The sequence below is a fragment of the Microtus pennsylvanicus genome, chromosome 14 (genome assembly GCF_037038515.1).
Source record: "Microtus pennsylvanicus isolate mMicPen1 chromosome 14, mMicPen1.hap1, whole genome shotgun sequence".
Classification (NCBI taxonomy): domain Eukaryota; kingdom Metazoa; phylum Chordata; class Mammalia; order Rodentia; family Cricetidae; genus Microtus; species Microtus pennsylvanicus.
In genome coordinates, this window is record NC_134592.1 from 33,998,276 (window position 1) to 34,016,513 (window position 18,238).

Below are 18,238 nucleotides of genomic sequence, written 5' to 3' on the forward strand. Positions count from 1 at the left end.
TCGAGACCAGCCTGGTCTACAAGAGCTAGTTCCAGGACAGGCTCCAAAAGCACAGAGAAAACCTGTCTCGAAAAACCAAAAAAGAATAAAAAAAAAAAAAAAACAAAACAGTTCTCTGTGTGCTAAGTCTGTAAGGCCTTGGGTAGCAAGTTTATTAGAACTGTAAGGAAGCAAAGAAAAATGGCATAGTCCGAGGGGCTCTGGGTGGTGTTTAAGCTTTGGAATGATGATTTAAATACAGACCAAGGGAATTGTCATCGGATTGAGAGAATATGCTCATGGGAGTGTACACTGCTGTCGTTGTGTTTTTGTTTTGTTATTGCAGTTTTGTTTTTTGGTTTTGCAAGTAGTTAGGAACCTCTGGAACCTCCAGGGTGTGCTGGGACACTGCTGTACACTAGCAATGCAGATATGAAGCTATCATTCCCATCTGCAGGGAGAGTTTAGCCTAGTGGGCAGACCCCAGTGCTTCTGTTAGATGAAGAGGCTGAAATTCAGAACCTAAGAGCTGAAAGTTTCGTGTTCTTCAAAAGTACCAAAACTGCCTTTGAGGTGTGTGAGAATTAGAGTCATTTCCTCATTTCTGTTGAATTCCCGCATTCTCACCATGGGCCGGTTTTAATACCCTCTCTGCCTGCACCTTGGGAGCAGCACCAAATGCTTCCTGTTTGGCACCTGAAAAGGACATGGATGGTGACTGATCATCTGAAACATACTTTCAAATAACATTTGCTAGAATAATCCATCAGGTGACGTGTACTGAGAAGCAACTCTCAGTTTGCAGTTGCTCCACCTGTGTCCATTAAATGAGAGCTTTATGAAGTCTGCCATCTGTGTGTTCGTTTTGTTATGTGTTTATCCTGTGATGTGTCCCTTTGGGGGGAAAAAGATGACTCTGAAGAAAACGTTTCTCAGATAAACAAAGCTTTTCAGAAAACCAAGGCTTACCCGTCAGGCCTGCCGGCAGACATCAGATTCTTGAATGAAACTGACTGTGTGACAATCCTAATACACACATTTGTCTCTTCCCAAGCAGATTTCCAGCACAAGTTCACGGTGCAAGCCTCCCCAACCATGGATAAAAGGAAGAGTCTCCTCAGCAGCCGATCGAGCCCTCCTGCTAGCCCCACCATCATCCCTCGCCTTCGAGCCATCCAGTGTGAGACAGGTTTTCAGAACACACCAGGGACACTTGTCCCCTGCTCTGCTCAGCCACTGACTAATTCAGGCTTGTTCCAGCCATAACTTCTGCCATCTTCCTCAACAGTGTGTACATACATGCATGTGCATGGCAGACTTCCTGCTCCTTGTCCCCGTTAACTTCACTGCTGTCTCTCCACCTTCAACAGGGGCTCGTGGGTAGAGGAAGCTCCTTAGTGAATTGCAAAGCAATGTGCAAACTGGAATGATGTAGATGCAGATTGGTACCCACCTTGAGGACCTCCATACTGTCTGCCCTGCTGGGCCTCACTGTCTTTCTTCTGTCTGTACTTTTAAAGCCTAGGGCCTAAGAAAGCTTGCCACAGCTTTAGCATGTGCCAGGCCCGGACTGTTTATATTTTTACTGTAGTATTTGCTTAAAAATAAGTGTGTGTGTGTGTGTATCTGTGTGTGCGTGTGTCTGTGTGTGCATGTGTCTGTGTGTGTGTCTGTGTATGTGTGTCTGTATGTGTGTGTGTGTGTCTGCGTGTGTGTGTGTGTGTGTGTGTGTGTGTGTGTGTGTGTGTGTGTGTGTGTATCTGTGTCTGTGTGGTCCATCTGCCAGTTTTGGAGAGACTTATCTCATTCAACCTTTGTTATTCACAGTGACACCAGGTGAAAGCAGTAAAACCTGGGGCCGGAGCTCAGTTGTCCCAAAAGAGGAAGGGGAGGAGGAGGACAAGAGGCTCCCAAAGAAGAAGGGCCGGACATGGGGACCAGGAACACTTGGGCAGAAAGAGCTCACCTCAGGAGATGAAGGGTAAGAGCCGGCTGATGTGAAATTCTCTCTCCTTGAAAGACTGTCACAACAGTTTAAAATGTGATAGGAAACACTTTCGTTTCTCTTGTGTATATTTTAATATGTTCTGGGAAAATACAGGGTTTTTTTTGGTTTGTTTGTTTGTTTGTTTATTTATTTATTTATTTATTTATTTATTTATTTATTTTATTTATGGTAGGCTAGCCCCAGCTGTCCTCAAGCTCTCTATCTTCCTACCTTCCCGAGTGCTGGAATTACAAATATGCTTTACCACAAAGCTCTTCCTGACCTTTCTAGAGTTTTCCAGCCTCCTAGGTCCTGGGTTCCCTCTTGGCGCAGGAATTGTCAAGCTCTTTCCCCAAAAGGCCAGATAACATTTTAGGCTCTTGGGTCTGCATAGTGACAGAGACATCTAAAAGCTGCCCTAGACTTTGGGTAACACATAAATGAATGAGAACAATCAGACCTTACAAAGACAAGCGGCAGGCAGGATTGGACTCAGTCTGCTGGTCTGCTGCCCCCTGCAGGTGTTCTCAAAGCAGCAACTATCCCAGATAGGAAGGAAATGTAGGATGTTGGCCTAAGTGGTTTGCTCACGCCTGAATCTTCACCCGTAAGACATCTGTTGAGCGGAAAGGGAGGAAGAGCAGGGTTAGCAGGGCTTTCTCCTGTTAACCTGTTAGAGGAGGTGGGCACCATTAATCGGCCCTGACTGTGGGGCCACTGACCTTCTTTCGTACCTTACCCATAACCACATGTGCAGTACCCTGCCAGGCAAAGGGTCTTGGTGTCTTAACTGCGCTGTGTCCTCACTTGTAGGCTTGAGGCCAGGGTGCAGATTCTCTGCATCAGTTTCCCACAGGCCAGGGAGACTTCTGGCCATGAGACTCAGCCCCATAACTAACCGTGGGAGCTCATGTTTTCTCACCTACAGTGTGGCGTGGATGTTAGGGTTCTTTGTGAAGTGCATCACTTTAGCTGGCCCATGGTGAATGTACCTAGTTATCAGTCGGGATGACGGTTCTCTGCCTTTCATGCCATCTACTCAATACCCACAGTGTGGACATCATAGTTTGTACTTCTTTTAGAATACCCCTGGCTATTCTATCTGTTACGGCAGTAGTCCTGTCAGCTTTCAGTGGCCTCCCATGAGCCACTGGGTGGAGCCTCTAAACCTGTCAAACTGACTTTGGTAATCATTTGAATACTAACATTTCACGTCCAAACTCTTCCTGTGTCTGAGCTCGAGGGGAAAACATAGCAATTTGATTTATAAAGAACTAACTCTGCCAAGTAAGGCTTTGAAACCACCACGGAGTTTCTTTGAATAGAAGAGGGACACTTGTGGGGTAAGCCATCTGTGTGTGCCGTGTGTGAATGCAGAACTTAAGGCCAGCAAATCTACAGAACTCAGGAGAGCAGAGGAGGGGCAAGAACCTTGCAGTCTGTCCTTTATGGCTTGGTTCAGAGAAACTCAGTCACCCTGAATCATTTGCTATTTCTGACATTAGTATAATTCTCAGGTTAACCATACCAGCTATGGATTCTGGTAATTGAATTTTTTCAACTAATTTTTTCCACTGAACATACAAAGTGATGGATTTTTGTAGCATTTTCATATAGATAGATCATTATAGTTTTTCTTACTCCCTCACCACTTTCCCCCTCTCCCCTTCCCACTCCACCCTTTCTTACAAGACCCTTCCTCTTATCAGATAGGAGTCTAGTGAATTTTTTGGTTCTGTTTCATGTAAAGTTTTTGTTGTTATTTTGGTTTTTGTTTGGTTTTTGTCTTAATAGTAGATCAGTCTTCTTTTTTACACTACTAAATGCTAACTTTTCACTTTTCTTTCTCCTTATGTAGATTTGTCCTTGCAGACTTTTGAGACAATTAGGGAGCATGTGCTTTGATTTTTAATTATTCTCACTTCTTATTGAAGAAACGAAAGTGTTTTCTAGCACACTTGAGTCCAGATGTCTTTGATATCAGAAATGTTAGTGATTTCTCTTTAATAGTATTTCTAACTTTAGTGCCTGGTGACTGAAGAAAATTTATAATGACAAACCTTGAGTTCAGAAAAGAAGATTCCTGTCTCCCCTTTTATCCAACAGTGTATATCTGTAGAAAAATAGTTCACTGTAGGCAGCTGGGGTATTTATGATTCACGACCCCTAACAGTTGCCCTTTGACCATCGGGGGCTTTTGTCCCTTACATTGGAAGGGCATGGGCCTGAAACAGCTCCAATATGGCACTCTTTTCCTGGGGTGGGTTTGCTGATTGGACAGACCACTTAACTGGTCCAGCCTGGGCAGTCTGAGGATGGGAGAGGGTGAGCTGACGGTCTGCACTGCCTGTTGCTGATTGTCTTTATTCATTGAAGATCCCCTCAGAGACGGGAAAAAACTAATGGCTTAAGTACCCCGTCAGAGTCTGCACATTTCCACTTGGGGTGAGTCTGTTCTTGTTAGCAGCTGCCCTTCCCTTCATTTGTTCATTTCTCATCACTGCAAGGGAGGAGCTGATTATGTTCTTAAGAGCGGTACCTTTGTGCACCTTGGGACAGTCCCTCTGTTGACCCACCCCAGTTGCTGTTTCTAGAGAAGGCCACTTGGCTATATATCCTTGAATACTGGCTTTTATTTGCTAATCTGGGCTTCTTTGGGCCCCAATTGCTAGAGGAAATGTTATAACCGTGCAGATAGGAGTCCCAAACAGTGGATTTAGCAGCTTGTTTCTCTCCAGCCCTGTGTTCTATTTGAAACCAGCCAAGTCTGGGCTGTGTCTTATTTGACCTCACCTTTCTGACAGCACTTAAAATAGAGTTCTGAGACTGGGGCAAAAGGGATCCTTCTCCCTCCCTTTGGTGGCTTGGGACTCTGAGAGACAGGCTTCAGGTGGACGGGTAGGGTCCCCAGTGATTGACATGCTAGGCTTTCAATGCCACCATAGCATTCAAGAGTCCTCAGTGCTTCCTTTTGTTGCCCTCTAGGGCAAAGACCAGTGCTTCCAGACCTCAGATCCCTCTTTGTAAGGGAGCTGATGGGGATCCATTCTGTCTCTGGAGGTTTACCAGGCTTGTCCAGTGGCTGACGGCAGGGTTTCTTTGTCTCCATGCCCAGACAAATGGCTGGCTTGAATGCCACATAGTGTCCTCCCTGTGTAGTTCTGTCCCAAGTCACTGGGTTGGTGCCACTTTATTGCTTGATTTTTTTTTTTCCTTTTGAAGAGTGAATGGCTTTGGAAGCTTAAGCATGCGAGATAGAAGCGTGGAAGGAGAACCTGAGAAACATTATGAGTGGAGTGGCCCGGGCCATTTCTGCTGGTTCATCTGCACCATGCTTGCCTTGCACTGCAGGTGTTTGCATTGAAATACTTGTAATGTTATGAGTGTATTGTGTTCAGAGCCTAGGGGTTGAATGCTTTTCCCTTAAGAATGGCTCATACAAGATCTTCCACAAGCTCAGTCCTTAACTCTGCTTGCCCGCCTGCTCACTCGATCTTTCCATGGCTCCACAGCATGTGAGGACTGCGCTAAACCACCGCTTTTCATCTCCTAGAGCATGCGCACTTGTTTGTGAAATAGGTGGGCTCGGGACGAGTTGTCTGGTCCCCACGGCTTTTCAGTGTGATTAAGTAGACAGACATTTCCCAAATGCCCATGGAGGCTAGAGTAAGAGAATAGCCAGTGTTGACATGTCTCCTCCTCATCCCTCCAGCCTTAAGTCCCTGGTAGATGGATACAAACAGTGGTCATCCAGTGCTCCCAACTTGGGGAAGGGCCCAAGGAATAGCCCTGCTCTACCTGGGTTCACCAGTCTTATGGAAATAGGTAAGTGTTTTGTTTTGTTTTGTTTTTTTCCGTTTTCTTAGAGAATTCATGGCCAGACTTCCAGGATTGTTTAAGGATTCCTAGTATTATGTGTAGGGTTTATCTTATTTTTGTTCCTTGCCTCTGATCGCCTACTCTGTCGCTCCCATTTTACTAGCTCTTCCTAAACCAGTTCCCTTGTATTATAGCCATGGAACCTATCTTTGGCTTCCTGCCCCAAGAGTTCAGCAGTCATTTCCCTAGGGCAGTGTGCAAGGTTGAGGACTTGAACCAGACATTTCCCTTTTCCAAGCCTTTCCAGTGTGGCTCTCTGGCTATGAATGGTGGCTGAGTTCTCTAGAAGCTCCTCCAGTTTTCTTTTCTCTGTAGATTTCCAAGTCATAATAGGCCCATCTGTTGAAAAGATTGCCCTTCACCCATGTAGAGGATTCTGACTTCTTGTGCAGACCAACTTCAAGACATGTTGCTAAGCATTGTGCTAGAAATTCAAAGCCCTTCCAGTTTTATGATACAAAAATATTAGAAATGTTTCTTTTATCTAGTGTTCTGGGAATGCATACTGCATGTTCTTGTAAGAGTACCCATGGGGCTAAAGGTATGTGAGATTGTCTCTGGCATTACGTCCGCACTCAAAGGAGGAGTCCCTATGAAGGAGGCCGCAAATTAGCAGATCTGCTTTTCTGCAGATAGGGAAATGGGCTCTGGAATGCAGATGAGTTTCCCATGCTGGTCTCAGTTGAGTGGCAGAAAACAGGTCCCGTTGGCTCCATGCTCAGTTTCTGGCAGAGTCGGGAAAGCCAGAGCTGGGAGAAGGATCAGATTCTTCATTCCGTATTTCTCTGCTGTTTCTCTTGTTTTCAGAGGATGAAGATGGTGAAGGCCCAGGAAATGGAGAGAGTCATCTCCAGCATTCGCCCAACCAGTCCTACCTCTGTATCCCATTTCCTCGTGGGGAGGATGGGGATGGTCCTTCCAGTGATGGAGTTCATGAGGAGCTCACCCCAGTCAACTCAGCCACCAGTACCCCTCAGCTGACGCCAACCAACAGCCTCAAACGCAGTGGGACCCACCACCGGCGCTGCGAAGTGGCTCTGCTTGGCTGTGGAGCTGTTCTGGCAGCCACAGGCCTAGGGTTTGACTTGTTGGAAGCTGGCAAGTGCCAATTGCTTCCCCCAGAGGAGCCTGAGCCACCAGCCCGAGAAGAGAAGAAAAAGCGCGAGGGTCTTTTCCAAAGGGCCAGCCGCCCTCGTCGGAGTACCAGCCCCCCTTCCCGAAAGCTCTTCAAGAAGGAAGAGCCAATGATGTTGCTAGGAGACCCGTCCGCCTCCTTGACACTGCTCTCTCTCTCTTCCATCTCCGAATGCAACTCTACCCGCTCTTTGCTGCGCTCTGACAGTGATGAGATCGTTGTGTATGAAATGCCAGTCAGTCCAGTTGAAGCTCCACCCCTCACCTCGTGCACCCACAACCCTCTCGTTAATGTCCGAGTGGAGCGCTTCAAGCGAGACCCTAATCAGTCCCTGACTCCCACCCATGTCACCCTCACAGCCCCTACACAGTCAAGTGGTCACAGGCGGACTCCTTCTGATGGGGCGCTTAAGCCAACAGGAGCCCCCCCAGCACTAGCGAGCCGGAGCCCCTCCAGCAATGGAATGAGCCCCAGTCCTGGGACAGGTGAGTTCTGGCCACTTCCTCTTTTCTCTTTGCTTCTTTTGTGGCTCCTCAGGGAGTAAAGATGTTTGTAGGTGACTCATTTCCTCTTTCTACTTCTGGATTTGGATAACCCCAAAGAAATTTGAATTTCTTCTCTTGCTCAACCATGCAAGAGATATGACCTGGGATTGGCAGGGTGTCCAGAGCTGGCTGACTTCTCTCTGCCCTGCACCATGGGCATCTTCTCCTGATCTTGAAAGGAGACAGGCTGGTTGTAGAAAGAGCCAGACGCGGGCCCGAGGCATGCTGAGAATCCACTCTGGCACAGGGCAGTGATTCCATCATCCAGGGACAGCAGGCAAGCTTATTGTTCCCGGAAGATTCTCAGCTACAAGGAAGGGATCTTTGCCACACCTAGGAAGGGTGTTTTCTGCTACATACTTGGGCCTGTGCCATTACAGCATTAGTTCAGACACACACCTAAGGTCAGCTGCCACCCACCCATTATGTTCTCCATTGCCAATCCTTGAGTCACGCCTGCCCCTTCAGGTCTGGAGACATGTCCAGTGGGTGGCTGTCCATGCGCACACGCTTGCCTTGCATCTGACCCCTGAGACTCCAATGAATTCATACTTTCAACCTAGGACTTTGCTGTCCCCATCTCTTGCTCCCTTAAAGACCCAAGTCTGGCTAAGAAGCAGCCCCTAGTCTAGTCAGAGAAGCAGACGTGGTCACTTCCTTTTGGTGAGACTTAAGTGTGCACGACAGTCGTTACCCCACTGTGTGTCTGACTCTTGCTCCTTAGGTCTGTTGTACCTGGGTGTGTGACCCCTTTAGAAATAAGGACAGCATAAATCACCTTTATGTTTTTTGCTAGCTCTTTCCCTGCCATGTGATCATTACATACATGACCGACAGGCATTCTATTAAATAGGGGCCCCCAAACTATTTTGGAAAAGGACCAGATGGTAAATATTTTGGATTTTGTGGATTTGGATAAGTTTCTTAAAAAGTTAAGTAGTTTAAAAAAAAAATAAAACCTACTCAGCCATACTACTGTAAATGGAAAGCAGCTAGAGTACATCGAAAATATGTCCCAGTAAAACTTTATTCACAAACACAGGGGACCATCTTAAGAGTCCTTCCCAGCATCTGTTTTAAATTAGTTCATTATACACGTGACCCCCTATATGTTACTAGACCCAAGACAAGGTGGTTTCTAGTTCACTGCCAGATCCCTAGCCCCTTGCAGCACACTGCATGACACACAGTAGGTGTTCTTTAAACATTTAATTCCTTTGACCCACGTGCCTAGGCATATGGGGGAGGTGCACATCTTGCCTGGAAATACAATGCCATCATCTGATGTCTTTCCCCGTTGTCTCCCTGACCAGGAATGTTGAAAACTCCCAGTCCCAGCCGAGACCCAGGTGAATTCCCCCGTCTCCCTGACCCCAATGTGGTCTTCCCCCCAACTCCAAGGCGCTGGAACACACAAGGGGACTCCACCTTAGAGAGACCCAAGACCTTGGAGTTTCTGCCTCGGCCACGTCCTTCTGCCAACCGGCAGCGGCTGGACCCTTGGTGGTTTGTGTCCCCCAGCCATGCCCGCAGCGCCTCCCCAGCCAACAGCTCCAGCACGGAGACGCCCAGCAACCTGGACTCCTGCTTTGCCAGCAGCAGCAGCACCGTAGAAGAGCGGCCTGGACTCCCAGCTCTGCTCCCTCTACAAGCAGGGCCACTGCCCCCCGCTGAGCGGACGCTTCTGGACCTGGATGCAGAGGGGCAGAGCCAGGATAGCACGGTGCCCCTGTGCAGAGCAGAACTGAACACGCATGGGCCTTCCCCCTACGAGATCCAGCAGGAGTTCTGGTCTTAGTGTCAGAAGGGTCAGGGTGGGCAAGGGGGACGCCGGAGGAGATGGAGGGAGCTGGCTGGCACAGCCCTGTCTCGGTTGGGCCCCCTGGGATCCAGACCTCCTCCTTGCACTGAGAATGCACTTTGAAGATGGAAGGGATGGAGACAGGGCCAGCCACTGCAGAGGGTCTCCTGCCCTGCAGGATCTTTTCCCCATGTTCACTGGAGGGGCTGTGTCAGCTCTGGCTGTGTAGGAGAGGGAGGGCTTGTCCCCACCCTCCAGTCTTCCTCATCTTTAGGGTGACACTGCAGTCATCAGCCAAATCTGTCCACTGCCTCTTCTCCTCAGCCAGAGCTGTCCTGGGGTCCCTTTGTCAGCCATGAGTTCTACTGTCCACACACTGGTACTGATGCGCTATGATTGGTTCATTTGGCTTGTCTTCCGCTCTTCCCATGACTCGGTGTCTCCTTTGGTATCGATGAGTGTCTTGTGTCCTAAGTCCTTTTGTGCCAGCTGACGGGGACAGGTTGGCCTTATGAGGGCCAGAGGGCTTGACAGACCTGGAACTGCCTACCTGTGCAAATCTCTGAGAGCTGAGAGTGCAGGGTAGGAGGATCGAGGAGGTGGTCAAGGGAAGCGGTCAGGGTGGGTGGAAAGGTGCTCGAATCACTCCTTGGTTTGGGTTGGGTTTGGGTTTTAGAAACAAAGGCAGAAATCAACACTTATTGAATGGCTCTGTCTACGCCCTGGGTTCAGGCCATGGCTACACCAGATTTGAATATAAGAATGTTCATCTCAGGAACAGCTCTTTGGGAGACACACTCACTGATGCCAGGTCTGAGGTCAGACACAGTGCCTACATGTACCTGTCTAGTTGAGACTCTGTTCTTTCCTCTAGTTCCGGAATCAGTGGCCTTTAGGTCATAGGTGATTCACAGACACAGCTGAAGTGTGTCAGGAAAACATATGGGGGTGGGTCCCGGACCTTGGGATGTGGAACTGTAGGGATTTCTTCACTGGACTTGTGCATTTTGTGATGCCCTTGAAGTAAAAGGGATCCCTTAGTAATAACCTTTGGGTGTTTGGAGGCAGTAGCATGATACAGTTCTTCAGGCCCTCAGTGGTCCATTGGTGGGCACCTGATTGAGGCCACCTTTGTCTCAGCACAGACAGCCCTTGTGTGTGCTGGGCCTGCACTGTGAGCTAGATAGCAGAGACCAGCCGGATGAGGCTAGTGCTGACTTGTTTAGTATTTGTTTCTTGAACTTGAATACTAAGCTTCATCTAAAGATTTCTCATGTATTTCCTTCATTGTCCACTTCCTCTGAGCCCCCTGTGTTGTATGTGCACTGTGGCCCTTAGGTGACAGTAACAGCCAGTCCCCAGTGGTGTTGGAGTCTGTCTTTGCTGCCTAGATGCCCAGAAGGACTAGGTGCACATGGGACAGGTGGCAGATTTTATCACTGCTCTTCTCTGTAACTGATAGAAATCCTGCCCTGGGGAGCACCTAAGAGAGGACATTGGTTTCCACAAGTTCTTTATGAGCCCTTTTGCCCTTTGGCCTGACCCTGCAGCCCCCTAGTCTCCGACAAGGAAGCGGTGCTGGTGGTGTCAGCCAGTGTTTTGCTGACTATCTCCTCTTTCCTCTTGGTTCCGTGAAATGAGAATGTAAGTGATTCCCCTTACCCCTGTGCTCTGACTCCTCAGCTAGGAGAGGAGAGCTTGTGAACCCTCTCAGCAGTGCCTCCCAACCCGGTGATGATGCTTCGTTCTTGAGGACTAGATAGTCTGTTGTGTGCCCTTCCCTGGATCTTTCAAAACCCCTGTTCCTAAGCTACAAATACATCTACCCATCTTGGACGCACTAAGGCTTTGACGCAGACTGCACCCGACTCCAGCCCATGCTCCAGCCCCAGGCAGGGTTTTTTTCCTGTCCGTGTTTGATTGTGGCCAGCTTTCTGGGAAAGACATGGTGTTACAGATGCAGTGTACACTGCATGACAATGACCTGCCATTGAGTGGCAGGTGGATTCTAGTTCTTACTTGTCCACCCAACATTCAGACAGAAGAAATGATTGTACCTGAGAGAAGAGAAGGCGGGGCTGGGAGTATGCATTAAGATGTGTGCGTGGTGAGGGTGATTTCCTCTTCAGCTCCGTGCGAGCCTAGAGATGGGATGCACGTTAAGGAAGTCACAGTTTATGTGACTTAGGTTCCCTCCATCTGTGGTCATGGTTAGGAACAGGCCTGGTAGCTGTGAATAAACCCACTTGAGTGACATTAGCCAGCTTCTCCCTTTTCTTTCACCACCCTTTCCTCAAAGACTTGCCTTCTACTTAGAGCAGAATCGTTATCTTGGGGCTGCTAACAGCATCAGGGACTGTTCTTTGCTGTGTCTCCTCCTCAGGTCTTCACTTCCCAGAGCTTACCCTTGGGGAATCTGTATGGCTAAGAACTGAGTAGATGCCTGCGTTACCCTTACCGCTATTTCTAGGAAGTGTAGTGGATGCTCCTGACATCCTGTGATTGGGTAGGCATCGTAGTAACAATAGCCTGCCTTTGGACAGCTCAGAACAGGGCTAGCTTGTTCTTCTGACATTTACAGAATGACATCGTTTTCCTTCACATTCGATACATTTGTCTCAAAAACACAGACAGACTCTGAATGATTGAGTCTGGCCCCCAGGCTCTGAGACAGCACAAGTTGGCCCTACTCCCCTGTTCTGCTTTTCTTGCATGACTTCAGTCCAGTGTCTTGACCCCTGTCAGGTTTCCTTGTAAAACCCTTCACCATATCCTTCCCTTGTGAGGGTGTGATATGCTGTGGCTCCCTGCCAACAGCTTCTTCCCTTGCCAGCTGAATGCTGAAGCCAGCAGTGTGGTTCTCACCACCTTCGCCTCAGGGCGTCTTCCCTTAGCTTTAGCCTTTGGCTTCTGGAAGAGGAGTGATTTGGGGTTGGCTTAGCACGGCATATGCTCTTCCACCAGATTATGTAGCCCAGGTGACAATAGCATCATTTATTTTCCAATTCCCTTCTCCTCTTAACCTGGTCATCTGGGTGTCCTTACCGTTTGTGTTTTATTGAGGAGATGGGAGCTTGGTGGCAGCTTGCTGTCTCTGCTTTTTTAGGCTCATCCCTAGGGTCAGATTTGATAAGAGTCTGAAATCAAACCAGATCTGGAAGAATCTTTGGGAAAGTGGCTCCTAGTCCATGGGACATCATGTGCCAAAGTATGATGCGCCTCACAAAGCCCCTTGACCCTCAGGCTGTTGCTCAGGGACACAGACATTGCTGGCTGTGTAGACTTGCCCCTTTCTCCAAGCTTTTGCCTCCACCCACCCCCATGTTGTAGACACTAATTGCCCCATGAGAAGGGCCATTCTTTTTTCTTTTTGTTTTTTTCTTTTGTTTTTATTTTTGTTTGAGACAGGGTTTCTCTGTAGCTTTGTAGACTGTCCTGGAACTCACTCTGTAGACCAGATTGGCCTTGGACTCACAGAGATCCACCTGTCTCTGCCTCCTGAGTACTGGGATTAAAGATGTGTGCCATTACTGCCCGGCTGAGAAGGGTTATTCTTACTTCATGAAATTCATCTCTTCTGTTCTTCTTTCCTCTGCTACACACCAACCCCATAGCTGGGCCTCCCATATGCTAGGCAAAGACCAACCAATATCAAGCTTCCTTTTAGCAGAGAAAAGAACAGTGGGCTCTGAAGCCTGGGTGGCTGTGGGTGGACACCTCAGGGTGTAAGTGTCCACCTGTGGACATGGATGCAGAACCCTGACCATTTGATCATGTGTTTATTTGATCATGTACCTTTGGATTGGTTTGGGGGAATGGTACGGTGTGACGGTTCAGAAGCACCCATCTCATTGCCTTTAGAAGACCTGGGAAGAGAGGCAGGTCCTACTTGTTGGTGAAGTACTGGACTTTGTCTTAAGGACTTGTCCAGACTGGATTCAGGGGCAGTGGTAAGAGTGACCCTCAGGGAGTTGTGGGTGGCAAGAACCTGGCGGCTTAAGCTGTCCATTTTTAAGTTGCAAATTTGCCAATATCTGGCCCTCAGAAGCCCTCCTGTGAGCTGCGGGTGATGCTCACTATCGTATTAAAAACCCTTCTAACTGTAAAAGCTAGGTTCAGCTAGTGATGCACCCTTGGAAACCCAGCTACTTGAGACCGAGGCAGGCACTTGCTTCAGCCTCGGGTGTGATGCCAGCCTGGGGCAGCACAGCAAGAGCCGGTCTCTTCAGTGTGTGGTGTCAGAGCTCCAAGTCCAGCGTAGATAGCTCCATCATGCAAGATTGCTTTCCTTGGTGGAGAAAAGTGTGAATGGATGTATGATTGGAGGTCAAAGGCCAACACTGGCCATATGGCTCAATCATGTATCACTTGTCATTGTCCTCGACCTGAGAATGACTTCTTGTCAAGACACAGCTGTTGTTGGAAACATTTCCCGATGGCAATACAATATTTTCCTAGTTCACAAATTATAATAAAATCTGCACATAAAAGGGGAAATGCCCTTCTCCTTGGACTCTTCCTGGCATTGCTGCATGGAGGTTCAGCATCTCTGGTACTGAGTTGGAGGACAGGAACCAGGAGCTGGAATCTTGTTTGATTGAGGCTAATTAATATGGGTCTAACTAGTCTAACCCAGACCCGGGTTCCTGCTTGGCTCTGCAGACCAGGTGAGTTTCTTTTACTTTTCATTGTCTTATCTGGCCGTTTCTACCCAGGCCTCCTTAAGCTCCTGGGAAGTCATAGACCGCCTTTTTAGGATACTGGATTCTCTTGAGCTTTGCCTTTGCCCTGGGACTGACTGCTCCTTCTTGATTTCTTACTGCCTTGGTCCCTGCGTTCCCTTGAGTCTTGTGTTGGAAAAAGAAGATCCTGGGGGTTGAATGAGGCTGTCTGAGTGGGAGCTCCACACTGCTCCAGTTTCCTTGCCCCTGAATTCCCTTCTGATTGCTCTTACATTTGATTGTCAGGTATGGACATGACAGCTAGGTGGTGTCTCCGGGTGGGAAATCCCAATACAAATCGAGCATTCAGAGACCAGCCTTTCCTATGGGACAGGACAGGTGGAAGCCCTGAGATGTGAAGACCCTATGGGAGGGGTATGGTGTGCTTTGTAGTCGCTTGAGACCAGGCAGGTTTCAAAAGTTCTGTGTTACCCTCATTCCTGAACCCCTTCACACCTTGCCACCCGCACAGGCAGCCTTTAGGCTGAGCACTGGTCTCATCATGGATGCTTTTTTATTAGTTTTGGCATTTTAGAAAATTCAGTTACATTGAAGTATGGTTTAGCCTTTGATTATTGATTTTTTTTTAATTTTATTTTTTTAACATGCCTTTGGGGTTTGTATCTAATACAAGTGCCTCACTCACCTCCACCTGGGATGGGCCCTGCCTGCCTCTCCTGGATCTCCAGATCGGACTGTGGCATTTGACATAGGCTTTATGTTTATTCTCATTGCTAATCCACACAGCACAGTGCAGTCCGCCACCCCCGGGAGCACTTACTTGCATTCAAATACAAGAGTGAAGCCTTCAGTTCTCAACATTGGCACTGTAGCTGGGGGTCTTTTCCTTCCTTCATGTTCTCTGGCTATCTTTCAGGCTCTTGGAAGCAGCTTTCTGGGTGTCTGTGTGTTCCAGGAGAGGGAAAGTGGTCATAGAGAGAGAAGCCTGTGAATCTTTAACTTCAGCGTCTCTGGGAATTCTAGAAGTGAATAGACCTCATTCATCCAAGATCTCAGAAGCGAGTGAATGGGCGCTTTTCTGTCGTCATTGTCCCTATCCAGCCAGCCTTCTAAATAATACCTTCACAGCCCCACCAGTGTCGGGTTCACGGCCTTTGTTCCCCTGCCCCGTCGTCATTTCACTCGAGTCATTTGCTCTACCTCCACTGAAGGCCATGTCTGCCATGGCTTTTATTTTTTTATTATTAGTATTATTATTATTACTTCGGACAGGGTCTCATGTAGCCCAGACAGGCTTCAAACTTGCTGCATAGCCCGGGATGACCTTGTACTTCTGATCCTTCTGCCTCCACTTCCCAACTGCTGATAGGACAGGCGTATGCCTTTGTTTTCTTTTTTATTGTCAGAGACATGGATTTATCCTGGCCAGATCTGGAGTTGAATGGCAAATCTTAAGAAAGCACTAAATCTTCCACGCAGGAGGCTCTGGACACATGCACAGACGTTTGTGTCTTCTTGCAGTGTGCCCCACAGTTGGATGTGTGAACAGACACGGGCTGTTCATCCTGGAGTCACAGAGCTGGGGAGCAAGTTGCTGATCTGCTCTGTTTAAGACATGATTCTAGCCTGTGGGCACATTTCTAGACCACTGTTGAAAAGCCTTGAGGTGAAATTCGCCCAGCTTGGACCTGTGTAGCTTCTGAAATCACCTTCTTCCTAAGGAATTGTGTCCCCTGGCTGACCTGTGATCTCCCCAGAGCTCAGCAAACTTCATTTTTTGCTGATGGTGGCTCTTTCTTCCTTCACCTTTCTCTCAGTTCTGCGGGGATTCTGAGCTCACTGGGATGTCTAGCTCGCCTCCCTCCCAGCACCACCTAAGGCTTGGCTTCTCTTTCCTGACTCCCGTTCATTGCTTCCCTGATGTCATTGCAGCTCCACTTTCCTTTGTTCCCAGAGCCTGCTCCAGCTCCTGTCCTCTAGGGAAGTGCTGCTGCCGCCCCTTTGTCACCTGGAGCCTTGCTAACCAGAGAGGTGAACTCACTGACTTTCTGCTCCCCCGCCCCCCATTCTCCTTTGTCCACAGCCACAACTCCACACACAGAGGTCTGAGACTCTGTCCAAAGTCTCGGGGGAGGCATTGGTTGGGTCCTGGTTTTCTGAAAAAGCTTTCTCAGGGCTTTCTCCCCTTAGGGCCCTTGAGTCTAGAAAGGAAAGAGAAAGTTCTGTTTGTTTTGTCCTCCGGTATCTTAACTACAAGTCTCCTGTGTCTGTCTTCCCCATCTCTATGTACCCAGAGTCCCTCCTTGAGCCCCCATTTCCTTTGGAATTTAAATTATTGTGTGTTGCCAGAAATATTTAAAGATGGAAATGTCCTGAAGGAAGCTTATTATCAGGTTCTTTCCTTTGGCTTTTTCTTTTCATTTCTTTCGAGGTACTGTACATTGCTGACGAGGGATGCCAAGCAGGCTTGGTTTTGTGGCCAAGCCTCCCACTGTATCACAGTGTGATGCTGATCTTGGCCTGGTCCAACACCAGGGCTCTCAGAGACTTGAATAAAACTGTCATAGTGGTTACTCCTGGTTTGCTGGTCCTGTGTAACTTGTTGTAACCCACTCTCTTTAATTAAACCACGTGCCTAAGTAACCAGGCTGTTCCCAGGGAAGTATTACCCATAAGAAAAGAGTATGGAGAGAAGGAAGATGCTGTAGAAAAAAAGGCACAGGTGAGAGGCCTCTGTGGGTCCTTGAGACTCCAGACTGACCACAGGAGCCTAAAAGAGGGATGCCGATGGATGGCAGGGTCGGGCAGAGGCTGCGGAGCTCACATTGCAGGGGAACAGAAAAGCTTCCATCTGCTCCTTCTATCGGGGGTTCTGGGGAAGCAAACGTAGGTCATCAGGTTTGGCAGCAAGTGCCCGTATTATCTGAGCCATCTTGCCAGTCCAAAGAAATCTATTTAATAAAATATAGTGGGATGATGGGATGCTGTGGGGGTACTATGGACCGGATGGAACCTGGACTTGGGCCTCACAGTTTCATAGAGATGTCCTTAAGAGTCCTGAAGGATGGAAGAGAAGCTGACAAAATAGCTCAGTTGGTGCCTTGCAAGCATTAGACCTTAGTTTGATCCCCAGAACCCACATAAGGTGAACGTGGTGGTGTGTGCATGTAATGCCAGTGGTACGAAGGCAGGAGTAAGCAGGGCTCCCTGGGCAGTCAGGCTAGCCTACAATGAGAGCCACAGATCCAACCAGTGAGAAAGTCTGTCTCAAAAGGGGGCAGGCAGATGGCACCTGAAAAATAATACCCAGGGTCCTCTGACCTCCACGTACATATGTGTACATGAACACACACATGAAGCGGGGAGGGAGAGAAAGGTGAGGATGGGGGAAGGAGGGAGGGAGGAAATGATGAAATGGCACCCTCTCATATCAATCTCTGTTTCTTTTGGTTTTTTGAGACAGTCTCCTGTGTAGTCCAAGCTGCCTCAGACTCCTGCCCCAGCCTCTTAAGCACTAGGATTATAGTGATTATACAGCATCCTGCTCATGCCTCCCTTTGTTCTGAAAGCAAACCCTGCTTCACCCCTGGCTCAGAAGTCTACTTTATCATTGACTGGATTGTTATAGACCCATTAAGATTGTTCAAGAGTAATCGAGGAAACAGGGAAGTGTCCACGGGAAGTTAAAAGGCAAGGCATAAAAACTGTCAAGGACAGAAGCCAGTGTGGCAGTGCACGGCTATATCCCAGCCAAGGGAGCTTAGGCAGGAGGCTCACAAGTTTGAGGCTAACCTGAGCTGCACAATAAAACTCTGCCTCAAATAATTGAAATGAAAACAATAGTTTTAAAAAAAAATTGGCCCCACAGAGCGATGATAGTGCACACCTCTAATTCCAGCACTCGGAGGCAGAGGCAGGTAGATCTCTGAATTCAAGACCAGCCTGATCTGCAAAGTGAGTTCCAGGGCAGCCAGGGCTACACAGAAACCATTGTCTTGGGAAAAAAAAAACAAAAAAGAAAAAGATGCCTTTTTTATACATATGTATATGTATGTATGTATACACACACACACGTACATACACACATGTTCAGATCTTTTTTAAAACACACTTTTATAGGCAAACCAGAAAAACTGGGAAAGAACCAATTTTGATGTTTGTGGAAACGTAACATGGATAATTTTAGAATGCTCTTAGAATTTTCTAAACTTATTTTTTGCAATAAATATA

The 18,238-nt window shown here is 48.0% G+C and overlaps 1 protein-coding gene across 2 annotated transcripts in view; it reads left to right on the forward strand.

Moving 5' to 3' along the window:
- The window catches only part of Map3k9 (mitogen-activated protein kinase kinase kinase 9), a 70,942-nt gene extending 54,354 nt beyond the window's left edge, over positions 1-16,588 (forward strand). Inside the window, exons 7-12 of one of the 2 annotated variants that reach the window (XM_075948763.1) lie at positions 1,037-1,159; positions 1,807-1,960; positions 4,343-4,411; positions 5,679-5,791; positions 6,653-7,465; positions 8,839-16,588. In XM_075948763.1, the coding sequence (XP_075804878.1) occupies positions 1,037-1,159; positions 1,807-1,960; positions 4,343-4,411; positions 5,679-5,791; positions 6,653-7,465; positions 8,839-9,323 (1,757 nt within the window). In that variant the 3' untranslated portion in view covers positions 9,324-16,588. The remainder of the gene's footprint in view (positions 1-1,036; positions 1,160-1,806; positions 1,961-4,342; positions 4,412-5,678; positions 5,792-6,652; positions 7,466-8,838) is intronic. The other variant, XM_075948764.1, reaches the window with a different exon arrangement.
- The last annotated feature ends 1,650 nt before the right edge of the window (positions 16,589-18,238 follow it).